Source organism: Sapajus apella, unplaced genomic scaffold (genome assembly GCF_009761245.1).
Source record: "Sapajus apella isolate SASKATOON/1434 unplaced genomic scaffold, GSC_monkey_1.0 scaffold49, whole genome shotgun sequence".
Classification (NCBI taxonomy): Eukaryota; Metazoa; Chordata; class Mammalia; order Primates; family Cebidae; genus Sapajus; species Sapajus apella.
Genome location: NW_022436989.1, coordinates 10,948,903 through 10,973,906, shown reverse-complemented (window position 1 = coordinate 10,973,906; position 25,004 = coordinate 10,948,903). Strand labels below are relative to the sequence as shown.

Sequence of the window (25,004 nt, the reverse complement as noted above, 5' to 3'; positions counted from 1 at the left end):
CAAACTATATTCTTATATTTACTCTGAAAGATAATCAGAGAGAATCTGCTTTATTTAGAACTTGACTAGTCAGTAGTTAAATATAGAGAATGTTCTAGACCTAATGAACTGAATGCAGATAAATACAATTTTGTTGTTGTTCTTCATGGAAGAACGACATTTCAATAGATCCCCACTCTGCCAAGGGAAAGAATTGTCAAGGTGACTTATTCTTTTGAGAAAGTTCTGTTGGTAATGAGAAGCCAGTGAATTAGAATGGTGATTAAAGCCAATGAAAAATGACCTCCTACTGGAAAAGCTGGAGGAATGCAGAAGGCGAAGAATAGTGAACACTTAATACCAACAGAGCTTCTGAAGGAAGACTTCTTAGTTTCTCTGAATGGGAGATCTTATATTATCCTCTAAAGGAAAAATAAGCAAGTGGACAATGAGGAAGCAATGGATTTTTTTTTTTTTTTTTTTTTTTGAGACAGTCTCACTCTGTTGCCCAAGCTGAGTGCAGTGGCGCGGTCACGGTTCATTGCAGTTCCAACCTCCCAGGCTCAAGCAGTTCTCCTGTCTCAGCCTTCCTAGTAGCTGGGACCACAGGTGCACACTACCAGGCTTGGCTAATTTTTGTTTTTTTTGTAGAGGTGAGGTCACAGTGTGCTGCCCAGGCTGGTTTTGAACTCCTGGACTCAGTGGTCCACCTACTTTGGTCTCCCAAAGTGTTGGGATTACAGGCGTGAACCACCATGCCGAGCCTGAAGTAATGGATTTTTAAGGGCCTCAGTTGCATGGGAGTTTTTAATTCAGTCCACAAAATTCCTGCTCATATGTGTTTTATTATATGTATTTTTATCTGTATTTTCCATCCACAATTCTTTTGTTTCCATAGACTGCCTTTTTCACATATATCCATATATTTATACATTTTATTGTAAATTCTAGTCTATAGGTATTTTTAATTCACATCGTACATTACATTCTGGAATGTACAAAGAACGAACACAAATCAATAAGAAAACAAATTAGCTTCAGACATTGAAGAATCTTCCCCCAACCCATCGTCTATTATTTTTGTCTATGGTAACTTTCATTGAGCAGAAATCCTTGGTTTTTATGTAATCAAATTCATATTTTTTTAAAAAATTAAGAGTTTGGTCTTTTTGAGTCTTAAGAAATTTTTCTTCATTCGAAGTCATAAAGTTCTTCCACATAAATTATACAATCACTTTGTCAGGTTTCTAAAAAACCAAAGCAAATGTTTTTTAAAAAACTTTTGATCTCTTGCTTATGTGGTGGCTCAACAAACAAGATGATCAGAATTTGCATGTGTGGGGCTGGGTCATTTTATGGTAAATAGTGAACTGTCTTAAAGCCTGGAAGCAAAGTTTATTATTTCTGCATTGAAGTGTGAATACAGTAAGAGCCCCATGGAAAAGTACTAAGACTTTTTATGAAAATGAGAGGAGGAATGGATGCACCCTCAGTAGTTAGGTTTACTAAACGTGTGCACTCGCTCAGTGGAGGAGATAGGAAGAAGGACATGTAATTAATATGATATCGATTTCATTGATACTGATTAATCATTTTGCTGATGCCAAAGGACATACTTCACTGTCTGTGGAAAAGATTGTATTTTTTCCCTAGAAAGTTTGAATACCTTTTAAGTATGAAATTTCACATGCATGTCATATTTCCCTACTGCCACACTCATGCTTATACCAGATTTATGATTCAGTTGCCCATTTAAGCTCACATGATGTCATTTCAGGGAGAATTGTAGCTACGTCCTTTTGAGAAGAAAGGAATTCAGTTGGGCATGTGGGTTAGAGTCTTTAGTTCTCCCTCTTCTCATTCCTCATGTGAAATTATCTACATTTAACAGTTTTCACGGAGATTTCCAAAACTGCAAATATGCCATTTCTGCTCCGGCATGAACAACTGAGAGCTTTAGGCTTTACATAATTTTTCACAGCCCACTGGACTTAATAATTAATATATAGAATACAGCGTTAAGAACTTCAATTATACCTCTGCAATAATACCAACATAATAAGGGTAGCTAATATTTATCAGTTATTTACTATATATCAGACACCAATGTCTCATTTCATGACTTGTGTGACTTAAGAGGTCCAGTTCTTAACACGTAGTCTCATTTTGGTATCACAGTTCCGACAATGAAGAAAGGGCTGATGTTTCCTCATCTTGCTGAAGCATGGAGTGGACTTGCCTAAAATCCCATAGCTATTAAGGCAAGCTGGGGCTAAAACCCAGATTTCTTGGGTTTTCACACCCTGCTACTATTAGCTTAATCCTATCAAATTCTGAGTGCTTATTGTCTGATAGGACAGTCACGTCATGGAGTGCCTAAATTAAGGCTACATCTGAATTTACCATGACTACTATAGCTTGAAATGCCCCCCACTGCCTGATACCTACCAGTCTTTCTTTTTTTTTTTTTTTAATTGCTTGATCCCAGGAGGTTGAGGCTGCAGCAAGCCGCCCTACCAGTCTTTCTATTGTACATGCTTCATTAAGCCCTGCCTTTTCTCCACATTTCCCAAGAAGTGATTTTCTTTGGTTCTTGATATACTTCTGGTCAGATCATTGGAACTTAACTTTGTTCCTTTATCAGGAAGTTTTTTATCTCATGTACAAGTTCAGTAAACACAATTAGCCAGTGAGCTGGCTTTGGAAAGAAATAGTACACCCTGAAAGAAACATAGTGCCCTTTGGAAAAGAGACTAGATATTGGATATTGCAGATTTTTCTTTTGGGTTACTGGAGAGCAACCTTCCTGAAGCCCACTTGGAGTAAGTCACTCAAGATAGTTCTGTGGCCACCATTTAGCCCCAGTTCCTATGTTGTGTACTTGAGACCGGATCGTAAGACAAGGCAGAGTTGTAAGTTTGTACCCAAAGCCAGCTTACAAATACTCTTACATATACTGGTTTGGGTTTTAAATTATATTTGCCTCTTCTTTCTTATCTTCCCTCACTTTTTTTTCCATTTAAATTAAGGAAATATTTGCCAAGTACTGACCTTGGTGTTGCCAGGCATGAGCTCCAAGGAGCTCAAATAGCTTGGAACCAGCCCCATTTGACTTGAGCTTTTCTCACCTGTTAGGAAGCACAGAAGAAATGGGTTGGTGTCATTATGGTTTATTTTGAGTAATGTGTATTCACTCTGATATGCTGTAGGGAGTTGTTGAAGGTATTTGAGCAGGGGAAGCAACTGGTTTAAATTTGTTGTGTAGGAAGATTAAGCTGGTAGTGGTGCATTGGATGGATTGGAGCACAGGGTGACTGGGTATGGTAGTGATCTCTTGCCTTTGTAGGACACTTGATAGTTTACAAGGCACTTCCATAGATGTATGATCTCATTTGCATGGATGCAAACTAGAGCTCAGAGAGGATTGGTGATAGCTGGCATGTTTAGTAAGGGCTTAAAGAAAGGGGTTGTCGTGGGGAGGAAGCTGGGACCAGTGTGTGTGGCATTTTAGAGGCCAAATCTATAAGGCTTGGGATCCGAGTAGATGTTGGTTATCAGGGAGAATAAGGAGTCAGATAATATTGAGATTTTATGGTTAGACTTCTGGGAAGAGTGTGGCCAGTTATTTACAGAAATAGGGAGATGAGAATATATGCAAGTTTGGTTTTGAGTATTAGACTGAAGGGCAGAGGGATAGTTGAGGTAGCAATATCCACTGAACCGTTTAAAAGCTGGGTGTAAGAGTGGGGTCAAGTGTTTTTGATATTTAGAAGGTCATTGGTGACTTTAGAAAGTAATTTCAGGAGAGTGTTGGAGGCAGAAGCCACATCAGAAAAATAAGAAATCGATGGTTGCTGAGGTAGAACTACGGGAGTGGGAAGGGGTGGATGGGGGCGCAGTGGGAGGTGTTGGTGATCATGTACTCTTCCTTAGGTGCAGAAAGGAGGGAAACAGAGGGAGCCAGACTGCAAGAGGATTTTGAGGTGGAGAGGGTGTGAGTTTGAGGAGCCTCCAACAGAAGACTTCTTTGTGCAGGATTAAGTGAAATCAATTGTACAGTGAGGAGGAAAAGGATTTGGTGCTTAAAAAAAAGGCAGAAGTTGGGACAGCACATGTTGGAAGTATTGAGGGAGGTCAAGACAAGGTGAACCAAAGAAAAGGCTGAACGTTACAAATTTTCAGTGACTCTAGTCAGCATGGTTTTGTGGCTTTCCAGTAGGTTAGAGAAACCAGAAAGCAGAATTAGAAGGAATAAGCATTGGGCCCTTTTCTGGGTTGGGAATTAGAAGTCAAGGAGCATGGCGAGAGTTGAGAAGTTCAAGGGCGTTAGCCTGTTATTATTTCATAGTTGGGCAGAGGTGAGGAAAACTGCTTGCAGGCCATTATTACTTCTGGCAATAATCGAGGGAGAAGGTCAAAGCTAATATTTGAAAGGATAGTTTGGAATTATTGATGATTTGCAATTATCTATGCTAAATCATTTTTTTTAGGGAGTATCTGCACAGAATTAACAAGGAAAGAGAACTCTGAGTATTTTCTTTTGCTTTCGAAAGTCTTGTATCACTGGCCCACTATTGCCTGTTTTTCTCATCTGTAAAACAGATGTAGTTATAGCCTACCTTCACCTGGTTTTGTGTTCACCAGAGATTTGGTGCTGTGTACAATCTGTGACTTTGTGACGACTTAATGACCTTTCTGGGCAACATTTTCCTAATGCTATAGAGTTATGAGTTCATCTTTTATAAACCCTGTTCACTCCCTATTGCAGATCATTGTAAATTTCTCTAAAGCTTCTCCCTCACACATCTTTGTCACCTTTCATTCTTTGAAGTCAAACTTTCACTTTCTTTAAAGCAGGTCTGAAGAAAACCCTGTGGAAGGAGATTGATGCCATTCTGCAGAAGAGGATTATGGTGCTGGATGGAGGCATGGGGACCATGATCCAGCGGCACAAGCTAAATGAAGAGGACTTCCGAGGTCCAGAATTTCAAGACCATGCCAGGCCGCTGAAAGGCAACAATGACATTTTAAGTATAACTCAGCCCGATGTCATTTACCAAATCCATAAGGTAAAGTACTCCCAGGTCCCTGTGTGTATTCATTCTGTTATTCTGCAAGCTGTTTCATGTACCAGGGCAGACTGCTATGCTGGGTACTCTGGAGAGTAAAGAAGAAAGAGGCAGCTTATTCAGAAAGCAGGCTTTGGACGTCAAATAAGAGTCATGTATTATGTTGGGGACTCAGGATAAGGGGATGAGGTAGGTAGATTTTCTGCACTTGAGGCATGTAAACTCTATTGAAAAACTATGAGATGCTGGACAAATAAGAGTTTTCACACTAGTGAGCGTGTGAAAAGTATCTTATTGAAGTCACTGCAATAGCCCTGATGAAGAAATGCTTAAAGGTGGTGTCTTAGCTTTGGCTGGTATATAACTTGTTACCATAGACGGGGTTACACAAGCACACATTTATTTCTCACAGTTCTGGAACCTGGAAGTCCACAGTCAAGGTGCCAGCAGATCTTGTGTCTGGTGAGGGCCCTCTTGTTTATGGATAGCTGTCTTCTCTTTGTATCTTTACATGACGGAGAGCAGAGAGAGGACAAAAAACTCTCATGTTTCTTCTTTTAAGGATACTGCTGTGGTCCAAATGTTTATGACCCCCCTGAGATTCATATGTAAAGTCCCAGTGCCCAATGTGATGGTATTAGGAGGTGGCCTTGTAAAAGAGGCCCAAGGGCACTTATTCACCCCTTCTGCCATGAAGACACAGTGAGAAGATGCTGTCTGTGATCTAGAAAGCTGGTGCTCACCCATTATAAAATTCTCGGATACAACTACCGTTCATGTGTTTCATATTTTAGTCTAATTTTCTATACTTGGATTTAAAAAAATTAAATTGAGATTACATTGCTTCATACTGTCTTATAATTTGCATTTTTTTTTTTGAGATGGAGTTTCGCACTGTCGCCCAGGCTATAGTGCAGTGGCGTGATCTCAGCTCACTGCATTCTCTGCCTCCTGGGTTCAAGCAGTTCTCCTACCTCAGCCTCCCGAGTAACTGGACTACAGGCGTGCGCCCCCACTCCCAGCTAATTTTTTGCATTTTTAGTAGAGATGGGGTTTCACCATGTTGGCCAGGATGGTTTCGATGTCCTGACCTCATGATCCGCCCGCCTCAGCCTCCCAGAGTGCTGGGAATTACAGGCGTGACGTGAGCCACCACGCCCGGCCTGCATTTTTTTACTTATCTACCATGAGTATTAAATATTTTGAAACATGGTTTTAATAACTTCATAATCTATTCTATGTACATATCATCATTTAACTAATCTCCTTATTCCTAGGTTTAAGTTTATTTTCAATTTTTCTTGCTCTTTAAAAAAAAAACTTAAATTAGTTCTTGTAAAACAAATCTCATAGATAAGAATAAATTCTCATTTGACCATACTCTAAATTGCTATTTTTTCCTCAAAGATAACCACTGATATTAGTTGGTGTGTATTGTACCAGATCCTTTTGTTATGCATTTTCATATATGCATATTTGAAGGAATACATATATATATATATATATATATATATACACACACATATATATGTAGAAAACTCATAGTGCTCTCTGTATGCTTTTTTAAATTTAATGGTGTCTTGCTTTACATATCATTCTACTTAATTTTTCTACTCAATAATACTTTGCAGAATCTTTCCATGTCAGTATATGTAGATATACACAGTGGTTGTTTTTTTTTTAGCTGTCACATAGCACCTGATAAAGTGGATATATTATAGTTTATTTAGCTATTTCCCTATTGGTAGATATTTAGGATGTTTGTTACTGTTACTATAAATGTGCATGTCTTGGTTTTCATCCCCCAGTGCTTCTTCAGGCATTGTTCCTCGGCTTCGGAGAGGGTTGGGTTTATTCAGTACTGGAAAGTCAGGGGGGTCAGGAGATTCCAGGGTGCTAGTCAGATTGAGGTTGAGACAATCCAAAGAGTGAAGCTAGGAAGAGTTTTGAAGACAGAGCACAAAGGAGTATCAAGATCATCAAGGTTTCATTAAGGATGTTAACGCTGGTTCAGAGGGACTGGGAGATATAGACTGAAAAAACTGTGGTCAGATCTTGAGATCTCTGAGTTGGTACACTTCTCGGTGGGGATCAGGTTGTGCCAAAGCAGGAAGAAGATAAGGGAACAGAAGGAACAGAACTACCATTTGTTGAGTGCCCACTATGTGCCAGACATTTGATGCACTATCTTTTTTGTTGTTTTTTTGAGACAGGGTCTTACTCTGTCACCCAGGCTGGAATGCAGTGGTGCTACTGTGGCTTACTCTAGCCCACTATGGCTCACTCGAACCTCTGGGCTCAAGCAGTCCTTCTGCCTTAGCCTTCCGAGTAGCCAGGACTACGGGCATGTGCCACCATGCCTGGCTAATTTTTTGTATTGTTTTGGTTACAGACAGGGTCTTTCTATGTTGCACAGGCTGGTTTTGAACTCCTGGCCTCAAGCAGTCCTCTCACTTTGGCCTCCCAGAGTGTTATGATTACAGGCATGAGCCACCATGCCTGGCTGATGTGTTACCTTATATTAGCAAATAGCCACCCTGTGAAGTAGGGTTATAATATTTTTGAATGAGGAGGCTGAGACTCAGAGAGTTTAAGGGACTTGCTTAAATTCTTATAACAGCCTGCTAAGATTGTCTGAATTCAAGTTCTCTTGTTTATTTTTTCATACCACATGCTTTTCTGTGAAATCCTTAAACCTTTTTGCGTCTCTACCTTCTAGTGCAGTACCTTACTCTTAGTAAGTAGTCAAAAGATAGTTGGTGATAATCGTGGTGATGAAAGGGCATGTTTATTCTGGAGGGACAAGAAACTCTAAAACTCATAATTGATATTATAATCTCTTGTTGCAGGAATACTTGCTGGCTGGCGCAGATATTATTGAAACAAATACTTTTAGCAGCACTAGTATTGCCCAAGCTGACTATGGCCTTGAACACTTGGTAAGAATTCCGTTGTTCCATGTTTCCAAGATGCTTGTGAGCTTTTGCTACATTAGAAGTTGCTAGTGAGAAAGCGCTAGAAGCTGCAGAGTCAAGCTCATGCTTAGTTGTATGTTGTTGGTGATGAGACAGGGAGAATGGTGTGAATCCCTTCTGCTTATGAACATAGTGGACCCTTCATTTTCCAACTGGCTTCTTTTACGGGCAAGTCGTAATCAAATAGAAATGATACTTACTATGCAGTAGCTGTTGATAAAGGCATAATCATTGGCCGTATGCATACAGTATTGTGAGGCCTTTTTAAGTATTAGCTGGCAGCCTTTGCTTCTTTCCTTTTTAAAAAATTGTGATAAAATACACATAACATAAAATTTAATGTAATTATTTTTAAGTGTACACTTCAGTGGCATTAAGTACATTCACATGTTGTGCTATCATCACCACTGTCCTTTTCCGGAACCTTTTCCCAAACTGAAACTCTGTGTCCATTAAACAATACCTCCCCATTCTGTACCCCCAACTCCAGCCGCTGCACACTATTCTACTTTCTGTCTCTATGGATTTGACTATTCTAGGTACCTTAGATATGTTGACTCATATAGTGTTTGGCCTTTTGTGACTAGTTTATTTCACTAATGTAATGTCCTCAAGGTTCATCCATGTCATTGTGTGTGTCAGGATTTCCTTCCTTTTTAAGGTTGAATAATATACCATTGTATATGTATACCACGTTTTGCCTATTCATCTCTTGATCATTTGGTTCACCTCTACCTTTCTGCTGTTGTGAATATGCAGTGTTGCTATGTACATGTGTATACAAACATCTATTCAAGTCCCTGCCTTCAATTTTTGTGTATATATACACAGAAATCGAGTTGTTAGATGATATGATAATTCTGTTTAACTTTTTGAGAAACTGCTATACTGTTTTTCAAAGTGGCTGTACGTTTTTTGTTTTTTTTTTTTTTTTTTTTTTTTTTTGAGGCAGAGTCTCACTCTGTCACCCAGGCTGGGGTGCAGTGGCACGATCTCGGCTCACTGCAACCTCTGCCTCCCAGGTTCAAGCAAGTCTCCTGCTTCAGCCCTCTGAGTACCTGGGACTACAGGTGTGCTCTACCATGCCCTACTAATTTTTGTAGTTTTTGTAGAGACAAGTGGTTTTGCCATGTTGCCCACGCTGGTCTCGAATTCCTGAGCTCAGGTAATCTGTCTGCCTCAGCCTTCCAAAGTGCTGGGATCATGGGTGTGAGCCACGAGCGCGGCCAGCTGTACCATTTTACATTCCCACCAACAGTGAGCTAGAGTGTCAATATTACCATTTATTTTCTATTTTTTTTTTTGATGGTAGTCATCCTAATGATTACTACTGGCAGATTTGTTTTCCTTTTAATTGACATGATGCTTCCATATTTAAATTTTATAAAACCTTAATGATAGAAATCTGTGGTAGATGTTAATGTCCCCATTTTTGTGTGGGATATTTCCAGACACATTATTCTGTTTTCATGTAAGCAGTGTCTTACAGTTACTTTTGTGTCATTTTGGAGCAGAAGTTGGCCGACATTTTTAAATAAAGGGCCAGATAGTACGTATTTTGGCTTTGTTAGCTATATACAGTCTTTTGCAACTACTCAACTCCATCATGTAGTGTGGAAGCATCTATAGACATTATGGAAATAAATGGGTATACTTTATCTCAGTAAAACTTCACTTACAAAAATAGGCAGTGGACTCGATTTGCCCTATGAGCCAAAGTTTGCCAACATCTATTTAGGATATTCTGGGTGTTAAATTACTGGATGTGAGTATTCAAGACACATAGGACCTTAAGAATTCAAAGGAACCTGAAGATCACAAGTCTAAGTTCTCCTGACTTGGTCTGTGGAAGAGCTTCTGGAGGACCTTGAACCTCCTTAAATCATAGGGAACACTGTGTGTATATGTGCGTATTTGCTTTTTACTTCCTAACGAGAGTGTTCATAGTCCTTTATCAAATTCTCAGGTGGTTAATAATATGCAAAAAGTTCAGAATTACCGATTCCAACTGTTGTACATGAATCAAGGCCTGGGAAAGTTACTGTGGGAACTGCCTGGTCAGGCAGTGACGGACTAGTCTTCGAATCCACGTGTTTTGCCTCCCCATGCTTTTTCCATTTGCTATATTTTTTTCTTAATTCTCAGAATATTTAACCACACAGGTTATTCTCTGACATGCTAGCTGTCTAGGGATTGTCCTTTTTTTTTTACCAGCTAGCTCATGATTTGGGAGGAGAACCTAAAAGCATTCCCCAAGGACTCTTGTCTTTCCTTGCTGCCTTTCACGCCTGGAGCTGGTATGCCTTCTTGGCTAGGATTTCACTCAGACCTCAGATTAATTCACTCTACATTTCCTTACTGAAGAAAACTGAGTATTTGATGGTCATGAATCCACTACTTATCATGTGGAGGAAAAGAAGGACAAGCTAACTTTTGTGGTTGATATGTATTAGGCCTACCGGATGAACAAGTGCTCTGCAGGAGTGGCCAGAAAAGCTGCCGAGGAGATAACTCTCCAGACAGGTAAGGAATGTTCTCTTTTTTTGCACACGTGGTTCCTTTGATACTCTCAGCTATAATGTGGTGTCTTTATTGCAGTTTTTCCTTATGTGGCCTTTGGCTTAGGAGCAACACTGGAAACACTGTATTATACATGTTTGTAGATAACTTCTCTGCAGTTTCATAATCAAACACTCAACACCTTTGAATTGATGCCAGCCCTGTGGTCCTTGGGCTCAGAATTTGCTCTTTTACCCTGGTTTAGCCTGACTTTGTAGCTAGGCCCCTGACTTTCTCGTGTAATTAGTGCTGAAATAATTCATCAGGTGATTACAGTAACAGCTGGCCGTTTTGATTATCTTGGCTATTATTAGGATAGTTGATCTCATTTTTTAAAGGTACTGTCATTTCCGTGATTAGCTGATGCAGGTAGAGATACTGCCTTTCCAGCATTCCCGCTTTACTATTGATGTCCTTGAAGGCTCTGTGAAGCACACAAAAGAGTGTGGCATTAGAATCAGTCGTGCTGGGACTTGAGAAGTGGCTCCTGAAATAACTAGCCTCTTGGCTGGATGCCATCAGAATGCTTGGACACCAGCTGGTAGGAGGCTTTGAGGGAAGGAAAAGAATATGAGAAATAAATGGAGAACCTTAAGATTTGGAAACGTGAAGTTATTGCCAACAGGAAAGCAAAATTGCTGTGAAGTTATACATAGCATACTAATGAAGACCAATGTAGTTTATAGGAACTCTGTTTCTAAGAGGTAATGTTTAAATTCATGGCAGTGCATAGACTATTACTCCAACAGAGTCACAGGTCAGAGGATACTGAACCAGCTAAAGCAGGGAGAGATAAGGACATTTTTCTTATGCCAACATTATTGCTTAGCTTTGGGGATGAGAAAGAATATTTGGGCCTGTAACCTGTTCAGAAGCTGGTTTATCAATTAGCTGATAGTCTTCTCCAGTTAAATATAGCATAGCTCAGGTTATTGAGTCGCCAAAGTCATCAAGGTAATGAGCAGTACGACCTCTGGCTTCTGTGTGAATGAACACAACTTCCCACGCCATTTTAGAAGCACCTAGATTCCAGGCTAGAGGAAAATTTATTAAAGAAAGATTTGCTGTACTTCATACTTCCAATTTCAGACTTTATAATTGTTAATCCTGATTTAGTATCTCCTCCTGGTGAAGAGCCTGCAATATGGTACTGGAGAGCATTTCAAGTTAAATGCTACCGTGAGGTGATTTTGCAGAACTTATGTTAAGCTCAAAACCTTCAAGGTCTCATAAAAATAGGAGGAGAGGGAATTTGTCCAAACACAACTGTGGTAATAGAAAAGGATTACTTACTGAAATGTTTTAGTCAGTTGTGTGAGAATTCAGAGTTTTGGGGACTGGTTCCGTGATAATATGTGCATATCTCCTCTATGGCATAATTTCCTTGGTGGGATCTGGTGCAGCCCCATGATCAAATATATATAAGCAAAATCTATGAATCATCTGTTTAGGAGAGGTCAAGTTTTATTGTCAAATTGAGAAAAAAGTTTGGCCTTTTAGAGCTTTTTGGATTTCAGAATTATGGACAAAAGATTATAGACATGTGTTCTAGAAAAAAATCTTACTGGCTATTCACAATAAAAAATGTTCAGCCATTTAGAGATTTCATACTTATTTTTCTTCTCCTAAAGGAATTAAGAGGTTTGTGGCAGGAGCTCTGGGTCCGACTAATAAGACACTCTCCGTGTCCCCATCTGTGGAAAGACCGGATTATAGGAACATCAGTGAGTATTTATCACATACAATCATTGATTTGGGCAAGTAGCTCTGTCCTTCAGTAAGCTATAAATCTGCAAAATGGAACCAATAACAGGATCTACCATAGAGTTACTTTGACTTAATCCATGTAAAAGATATACCACAGTACCTGGAATATAGTAGACATCTAAATAAAAAGTTAGCTATGATGATGATTATTGTTTGAACTTGCTTTCAAATATGTATGGTGTTGTGTTAATGCTGCCTTGTCAGCTGTGGAAATGAAACCAACAAAAACAAAACTAAACTCAGAAGTTGAGCAAATTTGGGTATTAGGTTTTTGGTCTGTTATAAAATAGCTCACTATATCCTCATTCATCAGAAGACAGTCCAAACTATCTAGACATCTGTATTAGTCCATTTTCACACTACTGATAAAGACAAGACTGAGCAATTTACAGAAGAAAGAGAGGTTTAATGGACTTACAGTTCCATGTGGTTGGGGAAGCCTCACAATCATGGCAGAAGGGAAGGAGGAGCAAGCCACATCTTACATGGATGGCAGCAGGCAAAGAGAGAGCTTGTGCAGGCAAACTCCCCCTTATATAACCATCAGATATCATGAGACCTATTCACTATTACAAGAACAGCATGGGAAAGACCTGCCCTCATGACTCAATTACCTCCCACCAGGTACCTCCCACAACATGTTGGAATTCGAGAAAGATTTGGGTGGGGACACAGCCAAATCATATCAACATGCTAGCATTATGAATCTTATACGCTACCATATATAAACATACTTATATTGGGGTTTGACAAAAAAAGAAATCCAAGTATCTAGGTCAATTTCTAAGCATCAGGACTATTAAAAACAAAAAGCATTAAATTAACAGAGCTGAATTGTCATGATACCATATCTGGCAGTGTAGTCTGTGGAGATGATGAGATCAAGCAAGTATAGTTTGTAGGGTTTTGGTTTATGGAACTTTATGTGTCATGATACCACGCTTTTTCATCAGGAGTTGCCCATACCAGGCTTATGTGTGGTTGACACTCTCTTTTGTCTAGACATGCCAGTGGGGAGCTAACTTCTCCTTGCTCTTGGGCTGTACAAGGTGGAGTACAGTAAGTCTTGACTTAATGTCATCGGCAGGTTCTTGAAAACTGCACTTTTAAGCAAAATGATGCATAGCAGGCCCTCAAATAATGTCATTTCCTTCAACAGCGTTTCATTATAATATTGATAAGAAAATACTGGTTTTGTTCTATATTGTCTTAATCAGAGTTGCAATTTCTGAGAACCTGTCAACGATGTTACAGGAGGACCTACTGTTTATTCAGACAGCAAGCATAACTTCACAGTATAGCCTTCTCTACTAGATATCTGAGCATTTTTTCTTTTTTGGTTGGGAGATAAAATAGGGAGAGAGATGATCGCTCATATGGAAATAGATAACCTAAGACTTTTTTTTTTTTTTTTTTTTGAGACAGTGTCTCACTTTGTTGCCCAGGCTGGAGTGCAGTGGCATGACCTTGGCTCACTGCAGCTTCTACCTCCCAGGTTCGAATGCTTATCCTGCCCCAGTCTCCCCAGTAGCTGGGACTGCAGGTGGGTGCCACCGTGCTGGGCTAATTTTTGTATTTTTAAAGTAGAATCGGGGTTTCACCATGTTGGCCAGGCAGGCCTTGAACTCCCAACCTCAAGTGATCTGCTCTCCTTGGCATCCCACAGTGCTGATGTGAGCCACTGCACCGGGCCAACCCAAGACATTTATAACAAAAATTTTACCTAGGGGTGATTGAATACTTTTTGTTTGAGACTGGAATTGCCCACCAGACAGGTTTCTTCTCTGACAGAGTTTGTGTAAGACCAGAGACAAAATCTGTGGCCCTACAGCCGTTTACCACAGTGAGTGACTTGAACTCAGTTTGTGACCTACCCACGTCAGTGTGGCATGTTTCTCAGTTACCTCTTAACCGGTTGATTGAAATGAGCTATGGAAAGAATGATGTATTTCAAAGATGTTGAATATGAGGTACATGTTCAAGAAATTCATACACCGTCCCTCTTCTCAGCTCATACACGGGAAGTGGAAGTTATGTGGCAGGCGTTTAGGAACAACTGCGTTCAGCTTACTTGTTTACCTCCTGTCCCTGCCACATTTCTTTATTTGGTTTCTTACAAAAGATCATGTTCTTAAACTATGCATTGTAAACCAGCAACAGTTCACAGGTGCCAGACCTGTACTTGGATACTCTAGGGCCATTCAGAGATTACTGATGACTGATGTGCTGGGTGTGATTTATTTTTTGCAGCATTTGATGATCTTGTTGGAGCATACCAAGAGCAAGCCAGAGGACTTCTGGATGGCGGGGTTGATATTTTACTCATTGAAACTGTTTTTGATACTGCCAATGCCAAGGTGAGTTAAGGGAGAAAAAACAGACAGGGCTGGGTGAGGGCTATCGGTGAGTCCCCTAATGTAGGGAGAAGATAATATTAGCCATTATCAAAGTTAAATAAATTACCTGTATTTGCTCCATTTTATTCTTGAATATTTTTAACTGAGGCCAGTACAATAAGAAAAACTTGAAAAAACCTGCTTTTGAAGCTGTTAAAGTAACTTTTTCTAATTAGGAAAATAAATATTTTCATATACAGCTACTATAAGTGCATATGTCCCTAGGTAATAAATACATGCTGCTGGTTCTAAATTTGAAAGATACATAAATATATGGAGTGAAAAGTGAATTTCTTTTCCTTTCCTTTCCTAGTCTGTAGTTATCTAGCTCCCTTTCCAGAGACAACTATAATTACCAGTTTGGGGGTCCTGACAGATACTATGCAGATATGAGCATGCATGTACGTGTATGTGTGTGTGTGTGTTCCTTACATACATGCAAAGGCACATAAGTGTATGGGGAGAGAAGCAAATATCCTTATACATATGTTTTTATACAGTATATCTATAGGATACATTTCTACAAGTAAAATTGCTGAATCAGAGGGATGTGCATTGGTAATTTTTGTCTTTAGTGTCAAATTACCCTCCTTTGTGACTGGACTCATTTATACTCCCTTCAGCAGGCGGTGTACAATAATGCTGGTTTCACGACACCCTCACTAGCACTGTTTGACCTTTTTCAGTTTGACACGTGGTCCCTCACTGTAGTTTTAACTTGCTTATTTCTTGAGCATCTTTCTTCAGTTTTAGAGCCATTTATATTTCTTTTTCTGTGGTTTATGTCTTCTGTCCTTTTTACTATTGGACTTTGGCTTTTTAAAATTGAGTCCTTTACTGAGGAAATCAGGTCCTTGTCAATCATGAGTAGCAATACTGTCCTCTGGCTTGTTTCACATTTGACTTTATTTATGGTGGTGATGGTGGTAGTGTTGTGGCATTGTTTTGTGTGTATGTGTGCTTTAATAGTATAGGAGATTTTTTCTTAAATGTTGTATGGTTGAATTTACAGATTCTATTTTTTTATGGAGGGAGAGGGAAGATTATACTTACAGAGGCACTCCTTGGTCAAAGAGAGGAAAAAAATGGAAAAATGGCCTTTTCCTCCCTAGTATTTTACAGTTGCATTAAATGTTTAATTGTTGTGGAAATAAGACCACAGATCCCAAATATTTGAACTTAAAAAAAAAATCATTTTCTAAAATACTTGCAAGCAGGAAGAATGTAGAGAGCCACTACCAGCCTGAAGCTAGCTGCCTACCCTACCTCACTCTTCACATATCACTTTTATTAAGTTCTTTTTATATATCTTTTAAGAAATTGTTTTGTGAACCTCCAGTAAAGAAATTATAATTTTTTTTTTTTTTTTGAGACGGAGTTTCGCTCTTGTTACCCAGGCTGGAGTGCAATGGCCCGATCTCGGCTCACCGCAACCTCCACCTCCTGGGTTCAGGCAATTCTCCTGCCTCAGCCTCCTGAGTAGCTGGGATTACAGGCACGCGCCACCATGCCCAGCTAATGTTTTGTATTTTTAGTAGAGACGGGGTTTCACCATGTTGACCAGGATGGTCTCGATCTCTTGACCTCGTGATCCACCTGCCTCGGCCTCCCAAAGTGCTGGGATTACAGGCTTGAGCCACCGCACCCGGCCAAGAAATTATAATTTTAAAAGGAATTCAGATACACATTTTGAAAATAAGAGCAGTAACAAACAAGATAAGGAATATATTTGAAATGAGATTCATATATACATTTGAAAAGAGTCACAGTATTGTTTAGATTAGAAATAAGAGGGATTAACATTCGGGGATAAAACATTAAGGATAGGTTTTGTTGAGTTTCTAAGTTTCAAATGTGTGGCACACATTCTTCTGATTATACAGAACTAGTTTCCCTCACAATGCATCTGGTATTTATTTTGGAGTGAGAAATAAAATCGAGAGCTAACTTTTTCCCTCTAAAGTTTAGTTTTCCTACCACCATCTATTAAACATCCTGTTATTTCCCAGTGATAGGAATGATGTGGAGCATTATCCTTATCATCCAAAATTCGAGAGTGCATTTGGATCTAGTGTTTTCTAGTAATCTGTTTGCTGATGTGACACTACTGGACTATTAGCCATAACATTAGAATATGTCTGAGTAACTGGTAGACCTAGATTTTTTTTATTTTTATTGAGTCCCACCCCCTTTTCCGGAACTTTCATGGCTATTCTTATATGTTTGTTTTCCATAAGATCTTTAGGATCAATTTGTCTGGTTCTAAAATGGAAATTCTGATATTGTTGATTTAGTAACTTTCCATGAAAAAAACCTACCATCACTGGAAAGGGACACATTACAGGTTGCGTTCTGATTTCAGAGAATTAATTGTGAAAACATGCCTATCTTAGAATCAAGCACCGTAATGACAAAAAGAGATCTGTTGCCTGGAACTTAAAATGTGGACGGAACAGCACAGAGTAACATGGGATTTGTACCTTTACTACCTAATCTCAGCTCATGCTGTCTTTCACAGTGCTGGAAGTGATGCTGTAGGTTCATATACTTAACCATGTATATGAAAGGATATGAAAGGCAGGGACATTATTATTTATTTATTTATTTTTGAGACAGGGCCTTGCTCTGTCATCCAGGCTGGAATGCAGTGGCATGATCACAGCTTAGCTGCAACCTTGAACTCCTGGGCTCAGGCAGTTGTTCTGTCTCAGCCTCCTGAGTGTTATTTATTTACTTTTAATTTTCATTGAGAAAAAGAAGAAAGAATAGCTCTTCAGCTCCTCCTCAGAGGCAGTAGTTTCTAGGTAGACTTTAAGTCAGGATTTGTTTTATTTTAATATGCACAGTATTACATTTGAGAAAGGGGTGCTGGGGTTGGGCCTTGTAAGGAAGATGCTTCTTCCTAGAGAGCTTGATGCATATCTTATCTGAAGAGGTCTTAGAAAAGGGTGCCTTCTAATTGGGAAGTTATACTAACCTTGGACACAGTCTCAGAAATAAAGGCATTCTCCCTTTTTTCCCTGACAGGCAGCCTTGTTTGCACTCCAAAAACTTTTTGAGGAGACATATGCTCCCCGGCCTATCTTTGTAAGTTCTAATGTGTTTGCACAATACATTCTGTCTTTTATTAATAATTGTTCTTTTGAGCATGTTTTCCCCGCTTGCATAGTAGAACTGTTGATAGTATCTTTTAGAATTCATCTACTTTAACTTCTGTTCACTTCCCTCCCACCACTTCTAGATCAATAACAGTCTTTTATCTGGAGAGGCAAGGAAAATGAATCTAGAAGTAGTTGGTGGAAGGCAAGCTGTTCAAAAGAAGCCCACTGTATTGGTCCTTGAAGTTAAAGACTTCAAGACTGATTAGGGCCTAAGGAGGGCTGGACTTGCATGCTGATGGCCACATACTCAACACAGAAGACACCAGACTGCCAGCTTATTAACTCAATAGGCGTACCTCTCTGTGAGTCCTAAAATTGCTTGATGAGAATCGAATCAAATCAAAACATGGGTGTTAGATAAATCCAATGTTTAACAGCAGGAGGTCAGGACGACTCGAGGTTGTCTCTGGGAAACCTGCCTCTAACGAGACTGGACATGTGAAATCCAAGGCTGTTTTGGTCATTGCTTTTGCTTCAGGGACTTTCCCTTGTCTCTGTTTCTGTGGCTTCTTGCGTTCTCCCTCAAGTCTCTTGGCATATGTCTATTCTAACTGTTACAGAAAGTGCTCCCTTTGATTTTGAGTTCCACAGCTCTTTTACTTGTAAAAGGACAAAGGAAGTCAGCTTGTTCATTTTATTTTGTCTTTATACCTATATTCTTAACTTGAGTCTGTATTGTTGACTTCGTTTGCTTTGTCAATTCAGATTTCGGGGACGATTGTTGATAAAAGTGGCCGGACTCTTTCTGGACAGACAGGAGAGGCATTCGTCATCAGTGTGTCTCATGCAGACCCGCTCTGGTGAGTGATCCATCTTTCCTTGACTTCCCTTCTTTTTTGAGGAACCTTTTCTGATGACTGTGGAATATGACCTGGGAGGGGATTGCTTTCACATATTTTCACTGTACCACACTTCTGCTATATTGACTTTTCTTTAAGTACTTTCAGACTTTTCCCTAAAGGATGTAGAAGATCACTGGCTAAATGGGTCAATTTGAGGGACTGGGAGAGTTCTCATACTTCCAAATGGTTGCCTGTTTGTCTGTAGAGGTGCCCCTTATAGTTTGCAGTGCTTTGCAAATTTTAGGCCAGTGCCACTCCCTATTTATGAGGCAACCAGAAGCAATCTGTCTGGGAATTAAGTGGGAATTCTAAAGCTCAGGTTTTTATCTGTAAAGCGAACACAGCACTTGGCACGGTGGTGTGTGCCCGTAGTCCCAGCTTCTTGGGAGGTGGAGGCAGGAGGATCTCTTGAGGCCAGGTGTTGGAGGCTGTAGTATACTATGATAGCTCCGTGAATAACCACTGCATTTCAGCTTGGCCAACATAGCAGGACCCTTTCTCTAAAGAATTAAATTAACGTGACTTTCACAATCTATTTAAAAATATCTCCCTATTTATATTTTATTTTTCATATCAAAATGTTTTAAATTGTGTACTTTGAGTGACATGGAAGAGCCTCTGAGTATGTATACTGTATTTTGCCTGGACTTTTTAAATTCCTGGGCTTTTTTCTTGTATTCCTCTTGCCCGGAAGCTCTGCTGGTCGTCTTCGCCCCTTCCCCCTCTTCCCTTCCTCCATACCCGTTCACTTTGTTGACTTCTTCTTAGCCTTTAAGACTTATCTCAGGAAACTTCCCTCTAGTGAACATTCTCCCTCTCATTAGCCCAGGTCGATGTCTTTGTTTACTTTTATTTTAGCCTTTGCTATAAAAAGTCAGAATAATGGACATTTGTTGAGAGTTTGCTGTGTGCCAGGCTCTGTTCTAAGAGCTTTATGTGAGTTCTTTCTTTAATTCTGGCAATAACACCTTGAGGGCAGGTACTAGTATTAATGTACCCATTTTAACAAGAAGGTTACTGAGACTCAGAGGTTGTAACTTGCCCAAGGTGAAGTAAATAGAGGACCTGGGAACAGGAGCATACTGTTTACCACCGTATTAGATCACATTATACCAATTATCTGATGTTCTTTTTTTCATACTTAAATGTTTGTAATTACAGAGTACATCTTACAGTTGACTTAGTGTCATATTGTGATTTCTTAAAAGGTGCCATTAATTTAAAGTGCATTAACAGACATTTGATTGGGCCTGATAACTAAGAAAAGCGTCATATTGAATTGGGTTGTGATGACCTATTTCACAGCTTATGAGGTTTTCCTGAGCAGTCTCTTCATCTTTATTTCTCTAGTGTTAAGTAGAATTCTTGGCACATAATAGGGATCTAATAAACATTTAACAGGAAAACTGAAGATAGGAAATGTAGAGGTCTCTGAAGACACAAACGTTGTCTAGTTTATTTAAAGTTTTTTTGCCTATCTGTGAATATTTCGAGCGTTCCTCCCTTCGTTGTCTTTCTCTTTTCCCACCCCCTTTGCCAGGTCTTAGTTTGTTAATGTGGTTAAGTAAATGATACTGTAATGGATATATGTTACTTGTGATGTATTTGTCAAAACCCACAGAATATACAAAAAAAGAATGAACCCTAATGTAAACTATAGACTTCAGTTACTAATCATGTATTAATACTGGTTCACATTGTAATAGGTGTACCACACCAATCCAAGATTTTAATAATAATGATAGAATCTTTCCTAGCAGTTAGGCAAAACCTCTGTGTTGTCTTGAGTGTCATTGGAGCCTTTAGTTTGCCAACAGTTCTCAAGGGCCCCTTAGAGGATGTTCTTCCTGACACTGTCTCACCTGCAGGAGCCTTGAGATGAGGTTTTATTGAGATCTAAATAATTTGTTTTTATTTCTTAAGCAACCATTCAGTTAATTCTGACTTTTGATCCACTCAGTGGTTAATTTAAAAATTTTTAAAATAATCCTTTGTATGACTTCAACTACAGCCTACTCACAGAGAGAATGTATTTGGCCTTTATTTTGTTATGAACCTGACAGACTGTAGGAGCAGATAGGAGCAAATAATATGTGAAAAGGACACATATTCTTACATATATGTAAGAAACTGTTGCTTACAGACTTGTGATTATCACAAACTATAGAGCAGTGGGATAGAACCTTTATATTACTGCTAATTCATCAAGTATTTATTGAAATACTACTATAAGCCCTGGAATACAGGCCAATGTGGAATAGTCCACACTAGGAGAAATGCATAAGTAAATTAAAATATAAAATACACAGTGTTGTACAGAACTATGAATAAAAATCTGGCAATACATAGGAGTAATGGAGTATTGTGGTATTTAGAGACAGCTTTGAGCTAGGTTTTAAAAACATGAGACAGAGTTTTCTAACCAAAGAAAGGATGAATGTGTCCAAGTGAGGTCATAGCAATGGAAGAACCGTATAGTTTATAAGACATTTTCTTTGTTTTGAGTTTTTATCTTTCTTATTATTGTTTTATGATTTCCAACTTTTAAGTTCAGGGGTATATGTACAGGATGTGCAGGTGTGTTACACAGGTAACATATAACCGTAACATGTAACCATAACATGTAACCATGGTGTTTTGCTGCACAGATCATCCCATCACCTAGATATTAAGCACAGCATCCATTAGCTATTCTTCCTGATGCTCTCCCTCCTCCTACCCCCTACCTTCTGACAGCCCCAGTGTGTGTTGTTCCCCACTGTGTCCATGTATTCTCATCATTCAACTCCCACTTATAAGAGAACATGCAGAATTTGGTTTTCTGTTCCTGCTTTACTTTGCCCAGGATAATGGCTTTCAGTTCCATCCATGTCCCTGGGACATGATCTCGTTCCTTTTTATGGCTGCATAGTATTCCATGGTGTCCATATAGTACATTTTCTTTATCCGGTCTGTCATTGATGGGCATTTAGGTTAATTCCGTGTTATAAGACATTTTCATATATGGTTTAATTTGAACTTTATATTTAACCCTGAGAACTGATCAGGCATTATTTTCTTCATTCAACATATAAAGAATTGAAGTCATGTAACTAATGAAAATATGAGTTAATGTTAGAACTGGGTTTGGGAAAAAGTCTAGGATCCTTTCTAACAATAACATGATGATTTAACATTTTTTGTTTGTTTTTTGAGACATAGTCTCACTCTGTCGCCCAGGCTAGAGTGCAGTGGCATGATCTCAGCTCACTGCAACTTCCATCTTCTGGGTTCAAGTGATTCTTGTTCCTTAGCCACCTGTGTAGCTGGGATTACAAGCGTGTGCCACCATGCCCAGCTAGTTTTTGTATTTTTAATAGAGATAAGGTTTTACCATGTTGACCAGGTGGCCTTGAACTCCTGGCTTCAAGTGATCTGCCTGCCTCAGCCTCCCAAAGTGCTGGGGTGACAGGTGTCAGCCACCACACACAGTCAAGTTTTTCATTTTTATGTGATGTTGAGTCCGGTGACAGTAGCGTAAGATTTTTTTTTTTTTTTTTAAAGAGAATATTCCAAGGGGAACAGGTAAAAGAACAAAACTGAGTCAGTCTATTCGAGGACTGTAAATTAGCCGTGCATTGGACCTAGCAGTCTTAACTGAGATGTGATTCTGTCAGGCATCAATGATCACAGAATTGTGTTTATTTTAGATTAGTTTCAGGTTTTCAGAAAAATTGAGCAGAAAGTACAGAGAGTTCTCATACAGTCTCCCACTCCAGTACTCCTATTTTCAACAGCTTGTTTTTGGTGTGGTACACCTATTACAATATGAACCAATATCGATATGTTACTGTTAACTAAAGCCTATAGTTTACCTTAGGGTTCCTTCTTGGTTTTATATATTCCTTGGTTTTGTATATTCTGTGGGTATTGAAAAATATATCATGAGTAACATATATCCATTACAGTATCATACAGAATAGTTTCATTGCCCTAAAATTCCCCTGTGTTCCATTTACTTATCCTCTTTCCCAGCTCGCTGGCAATGAATCTTTTCACTCTCTGTAGTTTTGCCTTTTCCATAATAGAAATATTGTTGAAACCACGTAGTATGTAGCCTTTTCAGACTGGCTTTTTTCACTTAGTGATGTTCACTTAAGGTTCATTTGTCTTTGTAAGCTTGGTAGATTATTTCTTTTTAACATTAAATAATATTCCGCTGTGAATATGTATTTCTTTTTAACACTAAATAATATTTCGTTGTGATGAAGTACTACAGGTTTTTTTTCCGTTTGCATATTGAAAACCATCTTGGTTGCTTCCAAGTTGTAGCAATTATGAATAAAGTTCCTATGGCCTTTCCGCGCTACCCACAGAGGGGTACATACGGCGTTGTTCTGGATTCCTGTCATAACTTAAAGCGAAACTTTCACAATGTCCAGAGCCCTTGATTTCCTGCAAATCAAGGAGGATGTTCTTAAGTTCCTGGCAGCAGGAACCCATTTAGGTGGCACCAATCTTGACTTCCAGGTGGAACAGTACATCTGTAAAAGGAAAAGTGATGGCACCTACATCATAAATCTGAAGAGGACCTGGGAGAAGCTTCTGCTGGCAGCTCGTGCCATTGTTGACATTGAAAACCCTGCTGATGTCAGTGTTATATCCTCCAGGAATACTGGCCAGAGGGCCGTGCTGAAGTTTGCTCCTGCCACTGGAGCCACTCCAGTTGCTGGCCGCTTCACTCCTGCAGCCTTCACCAGCCAGATCCAGGCAGCCTCCTGGGAGCCACTGCTTCTTGTGGTTACTAACTCGAGGGCTAACCAGCAGCTTCTCACAGAGGCATTTTTTCTTTGAGATGGAGTTTCACTCTTGTTGCCCAGACTGGAGTACAGTGGCGCGATCTCAGCCCACTGCAACCTCCGCCTCACAGAGGCATCTTATATTAACTTACAAACCATTGCTCTGTGTAACACAGATTGTCCTCTGCGCTATGTGGACATTGCCATCCCATGCAGCAAGGGAGCTCGCTTGCTAGGTTTGATGTGGTGGATGCTGGCCTGGGAAGTTCTGCACATGCATGGCACCATTTCCCATGAACACTTGTGGGAGGTCATGCCTGATCTCTGCTTCTACAGAGATCCTGAAGAGATTGAAAGAGCAGGCTGCTGCAGAAAAGGCGTAGCCAAGGAGGAATTTCAGGGCGAATGGACTGCTGCAGCTCTTAAGTTCACTGCCACTCAGCCTGAGGTCGCACACTGGTCTGAGGCATGCAGGTTCCCTCCGTGCGTATGCAGTAGTTCCTACTGAAGACTGGAGCGCCCAGCCTGCCACGGAAGCCTGGTCTGCAGCTCCCACTGCTCAGGCCACTGGATGGGTAGGAGCAACCACTGAGTGGTCTTATGCTGTTCTTGCACGGGCTCTTAAGCAACATGGAAATAAGGCTGACAGAAAATAAACATCAGTTGCTTCAAAAAAAAAAAAAGCTCCCGTGAACATTTATGGCAGGTTTTTGTGTAGACATAAGTAGATTTCCATTCATTTGGGTAAATAACAAGGAGAGGATTGCTGGATCTTACAGTAAGACTATGTGTCTTGTGAGAAACTGCCAAACTGTCTTCCAAAGCTGCTGTTGCATGCTGTACTCCCACCAGCAGTGAACGAGAGTTCCTGTTGTTCGCATCCTTCCCAGCATTTGGTGATGTCAGTTTTGGATTTTAGCCATTCTGATAGGTCTCTTGTTTTATTTGCAGTTCCTTAAAAACATATGATGATTTTGAGCATCTTTTCATATGTGTACTTGTCATCTGTATATCTTCTTTGGTGAGAGGTCTGTTGAGCTCTTTAAACAGTTTTTAAAATTGGATTTATTGTTGAATTTTAACAATTCTTTGTATATTTTGGATACAAGTCTATCATAGTCTACTTTCTATTGCTGTAAAAGAATCCCCAAGTCTGGGTAAATTTATAAAGAAAAGAGGTTTAGCTCACGATTCTGGAGTCTGAGAACTTCAAAATTGAGTGGCCACATCTGGCAAGGGCCATGGGCTGCTTCTTAGCGTGACCAAAAAGTGAAAAGGCATGTTAACATGTGTGAAAGAGAGGGGACAAAAGAGACTGGCTTTCTTTATAACAGCCTGTTCTTGAAAGAAGTGGTTTATTCCCTTGAGAACTAATTCAGTCTCCAGGTAACTAACCCCAGTCTCTGGAGAAAGACAGTAATCCATCTTAATGATCTAACCACCTTGTAATGGCCTCACCTTCCAACACTGTTACATTG

The 25,004-nt window shown here is 39.6% G+C and overlaps 1 protein-coding gene across 3 annotated transcripts in view; it reads left to right on the top strand.

Moving 5' to 3' along the window:
• MTR (5-methyltetrahydrofolate-homocysteine methyltransferase) overlaps positions 1–25,004 on the top strand; it is a 109,763-nt gene that overhangs the window by 4,351 nt on the left and 80,408 nt on the right. For 2 of the 3 annotated variants that reach the window (XM_032242263.1, XM_032242261.1), the window contains exons 2-8: positions 4,834–5,048; positions 7,898–7,987; positions 10,477–10,546; positions 12,214–12,306; positions 14,600–14,706; positions 17,773–17,832; positions 18,612–18,706. In XM_032242263.1, the coding sequence (XP_032098154.1) occupies positions 4,834–5,048; positions 7,898–7,987; positions 10,477–10,546; positions 12,214–12,306; positions 14,600–14,706; positions 17,773–17,832; positions 18,612–18,706 (730 nt within the window). The remainder of the gene's footprint in view (positions 1–4,833; positions 5,049–7,897; positions 7,988–10,476; positions 10,547–12,213; positions 12,307–14,599; positions 14,707–17,772; positions 17,833–18,611; positions 18,707–25,004) is intronic. The other variant, XM_032242262.1, reaches the window with a different exon arrangement.